At 55.2% G+C, this 5,000-nt stretch overlaps 1 protein-coding gene across 1 annotated transcript in view; it reads right to left on the reverse strand.

The window, feature by feature from the left end:
- Positions 1-118: 118 nt before the first annotated feature.
- PTSG_06900 (squamous-cell carcinoma T-cell-recognized antigen) overlaps positions 119-5,000 on the reverse strand; it is a 6,090-nt gene continuing 1,208 nt past the window's right edge. The window contains exons 5-17 of the mRNA XM_004992242.1: positions 4,790-4,883; positions 4,520-4,581; positions 4,096-4,188; positions 3,672-3,767; positions 3,488-3,571; positions 3,214-3,303; positions 2,940-2,989; positions 2,785-2,815; positions 2,570-2,630; positions 2,172-2,273; positions 1,783-1,833; positions 950-1,571; positions 119-583 (exon numbers count right to left, since the gene is read on the reverse strand). Of these exons, the coding sequence (XP_004992299.1) occupies positions 295-583; positions 950-1,571; positions 1,783-1,833; positions 2,172-2,273; positions 2,570-2,630; positions 2,785-2,815; positions 2,940-2,989; positions 3,214-3,303; positions 3,488-3,571; positions 3,672-3,767; positions 4,096-4,188; positions 4,520-4,581; positions 4,790-4,883 (1,725 nt within the window). The 3' untranslated portion in view covers positions 119-294. The remainder of the gene's footprint in view (positions 584-949; positions 1,572-1,782; positions 1,834-2,171; positions 2,274-2,569; positions 2,631-2,784; positions 2,816-2,939; positions 2,990-3,213; positions 3,304-3,487; positions 3,572-3,671; positions 3,768-4,095; positions 4,189-4,519; positions 4,582-4,789; positions 4,884-5,000) is intronic.

Below are 5,000 nucleotides of genomic sequence, written 5' to 3' on the forward strand. Positions count from 1 at the left end.
TGTGTGTGTGTGTGTGTGTGTGTGTGTGTGTGTGTGTGTGTGTGTGTGTGTGTGTGTGTGTGTGTGTGTGTGTGTGCATCTGTGAATGATGATGACTGTTTCTGTTCTTGTGTTTGGTCTCGTTTCTTGTCATTTCCTTCGAGTTGTGTACTATCTCTCTCGTTGGCCCCTCAATTCTCTGTCTCCAACGCACACAATACGCACACACACACGCAACACACACACACACACACGTGCACACCATGCACACAACACGCATACACGCAACACACACACACACCACATAATCCTGCGTCACTTCTGGGAGCCGCTGAGAACAATGTGCGCCTTGCCCGTCTGCTCCTGGTGCTTGCGCAGGCCAACCACAGAGCCCAGCGGCGTGTCCTCGGAGCTCATCTTCAGCAAGGCCTCCTCCTGCTGGCGCTTGCGGAGCTTCTTCTCCGTCTTCATGCGCCCAGAGGTCTTGCCGTGGAACTGGTGCGACATGTACGTAAACGCCTCCTTCGGCGTCAGCTCCCGGCCCGTGTTGTCCGTGTACGACAAGCGGAAGCTCGGCTGGTACCCGCGCTTCTCAAACGGATCCCTGCAGTCGTGTGTGTGTGTGTGTGTGTGTGTGTGTGTGTGTGTGTGTGTGTGTGTGTGTGTGTGTGTGTGTGTGTGTGTGTGTGTGTGTGTGTGTGTCGGGACGGGTGTGAGTGTGTGCGTGTGTGTTTGATTGAGTTCGGAGAGAAGGTGAAGAGGAGTGGAGTATCTCAATTCGTCGTGGTGGTGGTGTTGGTGGTGGTGTTATGAGTTGAAGGAAGAAGGCCATAGCGAAGATACAACGCAGCACAAACACAATTAAAAAAAAAAAAAAGAAGCGCACGCAGCACAGACACAGACACAACAAACAGCATCAAGACAAGCACCAACACCGACACCTCCAACACCACAAAAGCGCCCAACTGACCCCCTGTCTCTGTCGCGTCGGCTGTCACGGCGCCAGTCGCGGGAGCTGCGCGAATCACGACCGTGGTCGTCGTCCTCGGGTCCGTGCTCCTCCTGCTGTGCGTTCTTGCTCGTCAGCTCGGCCAGGCGGGACGCCGTCGCTTCCTCTTGCTGCTGTTGCTGCTTCTTCTTCTTCTGTGCAAGGTAGCCCTTGCGCAGGGCAAGGTTCAGGGCTGCCGTCACGCTCGAGCCCACGTTGCCTTCCTCGCCAAGCACAGGCGTGTCATCCACCTCCGTCTTGCGCTCCGCGTGCTCAGCATCTGTCGTGGCCTGGTCGGTCGTGAAACTGCTCTGGAAGTAGCGTCCCGTGCCATCGCCATCACCACCCTCTTCAGCCTTGTCCTCGCCAGTCTCCATAGCTGCTGCTGCTGCTGATGATGCTGATGATGACGACGATGCTGGCGCTGCCGGTACGGGCGGAGCGCTCGTCTCTGTCGCTCCTGCTGTTGCTGTTGCTGTTGCTGACGATGAAGAGCCCTGCTTGTTTCGCTTGCGGGGCTGGTCGTCATCTTTGCTGTTGGCGCCAATGCCGCGCACAAATTCGCTCATCGTCGAGAACACAACACCGCCGCCAGCACTCGACCCTGCTCCAAAACACGCGACGGTGGCAGATGGGTGGTGTGAGACAGGGGAGCAGTGTTTGGACTTGAGGAGGGGAGATGGAAGCGGAATGGGTTGCATCAGAAGCATGAAAGAAGCAGCCCTGCACACATGCACAGACAACCATACAGACACATGTGCACACGCAAAGAATCATATACAACTACACATGCACATACACATGTGCACACGCACCGTTGTTGTTCTCCTTGGACTTTTTCACCGCAGCATCAAGCAGCTCCGTGACTGCGCAGTGACACCAATATGTGCACATGATGAATGTGGAAATTAGGGAAAAGGGTAAGGGAGCGTGATGCATGGGAACGAAAATCACGCAACCGTCAAGTTGTGATGAGCAGCGAGACAAACGCAGAGAGAGTGAGAGATAGAGAGATAGATAGAGTGAGTGAGTGAGTGAGTGAGTGAGTGAGTGAGTGAGTGAGTGAGTGAGTGAGTGAGTGAGTGAGTGAGTGAGTGAGTGAGTGAGTGAGTGAGTGAGTGAGTGAGACAGAGAGACAGAGAGAGCCGTGACGGTCAAGCTGTGCGTGTGCGCGTGCGTGTTCACAAACATGAGAGTAACGCACCGTCTTTCTTCTTGTATGCGTTCTTGCGTGCGCGGCGTGCGCGTGTGAGCGACGCCTGCAGTTCGGCCTCAAGCTCCCGCTCTGCCGCTTCCAGCTCCGCATCTGTCCATATGGCGTAAAAGGGGAGAGGGGTGAAATCAATGGTTAGCACGAGCAAGGTTTAAGGGTTAGCACGAGCAAGGTTTAAGGAAGAGGAAGAGAGAGACAGGGAGGGAGGGAGAGAGGGAAGGGGGCTTTCACGAACACGCACGCACGCACACACACAAGCACACACACACACACATACACACACGCACACACACACACACACACACACACACACACACACACACACACACACACACACACACACACACACACGCACACGCACACACACACACACGCACGCACGCACGCACCGTTTGCTTGGTTGAGAATATCCTCCTCATCGCGAACAGCGTGCGACACATCGGCGCCCGTCTGATGAACAGTGATGACACACAGATTTGGGTATGGCGAGGGTGTGAGGGGTAGACATCGAGTGGTTTCAGAGACCAGTCCGATCACCAAACATGCACACACGCACACATGCACACATGCACACATGCACACATGCACACACACATGCACAAACCTCCATTGTGTCGCCTTCTGCCTCTGGTTGACTGAAGATTGGATGAGCAGTCACGCACAAACGCAGAGCAGCGTGAGACGAGATGGAGCCGGAAGCCACAAGGCACGGATACACACACGCGCACGCACGCGCACAAGGACATGTACGTGGCTCACGTCTGCTCTTCCTCGTCGTCAAGGCCAAGCAGGTCGTCCGCACGCACGCGCTGGCGGCGGTGGTGGGTGATAGGTGGTGGTGGTGGCGGTGGGAACGGCAGGAAACCCAGGCGAGAAGGCGAGCGTAAGTTGCACAAGAGGCAACAATGTATGTGTGTGTGTGCATGTGTGCATGCGTGTGTGTGTATATGTGTATGTGTGTGCATGTGTGCATGTGTGTGCACACGACGCAAGTACAGCGAGGCAAGTACAGCGTGGTGAGCACGGCGCCTACCCGTGTCTTCTTGCGGCCCTTTGCCTTCCTCTTCTTCCGCTTCTTCTTGAACTTCTCCATCTCCTCCTCCGTGTAGAAATCGCTCACAGCCTAAACCCAATGGAAAATGACAGGGTTGCAGTGTGGGTGTATGAGTGGTGTGTGTATGAGTGATGTGTGCATGATATGTGCGTGCGCGTGCGTGTGTGCGCATGTAAGTGTGTGCGTGCGTGTTACGTGTGCACATGTGTGATGTGTGGACATGCGTGTGCCATGTGCATCGGAGGTGTCGTACGTTGTGCTTAAACTCGAGGGATTCAGCCTGCAGGAGCCGCTGGCGCACTTCCTCCTTGCGCTGCTCCTCACTGCTCTTCTCATCCTGAGATGTGGTGGTGGTGATGATGGCGGGTAAGGTAAGGGGTAACCACTCTCATTTACAAACACACACACACCATACTGAGCGAGGCAATTGCACGAACCTCAAAGCCGATTCTGAAGGTTTTTGTTTCCTTGAGCTTCTTGTCGCCCGTGAGCGAATCAATGTCGTCGTATTTGTCCAGAACACTCTTCTTTTTCTGCACACACACACACACATACACACATACACACATACACACACGCACGCACATGTCAAAGGTTGGGGTGGTGGAGGAGGAAGCGCAGTGAGCGGTGAGAAAGAGGGCAAGTTGAACGGACGTGAGTCGAGTTGCATTGTCTAGAAGAGTGCAGATAGAAACACCCACCCACCCACCCACACACACACACACACACACACACACAAACACACACACATACACACACGCACACACGCACACACACACACACACTCGCTCTCTCTCTCTCTCATTCCCCTATTCATTCCCCTCCCTCCGCCCGCACTCTCCAAGACCATGGGTGCCCCACCAGGCCGAGCAGGGTGTCTTCGTCGTCGTCGTCCAGCCCGCGCTTTGGATCGTAACCGCCACTGCGCTGCGCCTCCGCAACCCGCCGCTTCGCCTGGACAGACAGGTGGTGGTGGTCGTGGTGGTGGCGGCAGTGGTCGTGGTGTTGATATGTGGTGTCGTGTGTTAGTCGTGTTGTCGTTGATACGTGGTGAGTGAGTGAGTGAGTGAGTGAGTGAGTGAATGAGTGAGCGAGTGAGTGAGTGAGTGAGTGAGTGAGTGAGTGAGTGAGTGAGTGAGTGAGTGAGTAGGTAAGTGAGTGAGTGGGAGAGAACGGAAGGAAGGGAAGCTGTACGTGCTGTGAATGGGCAGCAGCAGCAGGAGTTATAGTGCCATGACGCAGGTGATCTCGACAACAGGGGCGCAACGCGGATAAAGTGGCTCACGTGCTCATCCTCGGCAATGTTGACGTTGACAAGAACATCTTCCTCGTCGTCATCCAGCACACCTGCACACACGCACACACGCACGCGCGCGCACATAGCATGGAGAACACGCATGGTGAACACATGACGAGCACCGCGTCCATACGAGAGGGCGAGAAGTGGATCGATACATACCCACACATGCGCATATGTACACATACACACATGCACACATATCACACATCTTCATACAAAGCACACATGTGCATACGCATTGAGACATGTGCGCACCCCTGTCTTCGAGGGTGAGGATGGTCTGTGCGCCCTCCTGGAACTGGTCCAAGTCGTGGCGCACTGTCATGCCGCGTAGATCCGTCGACGTGTACTGATTGGTTCACGCACGACCCACAGTCACGCAGTGCAGAAGGAAGGGGTGGAGGAGCAGCAGGTGAGTTGGCATGGCACCAGCACCAACGTTGACTTCAAAGACAACGTTGGCTGT

Source organism: Salpingoeca rosetta (assembly GCF_000188695.1).
Source record: "Salpingoeca rosetta unplaced genomic scaffold supercont1.17, whole genome shotgun sequence".
Taxonomy (NCBI): domain Eukaryota; class Choanoflagellata; order Craspedida; family Salpingoecidae; genus Salpingoeca; species Salpingoeca rosetta.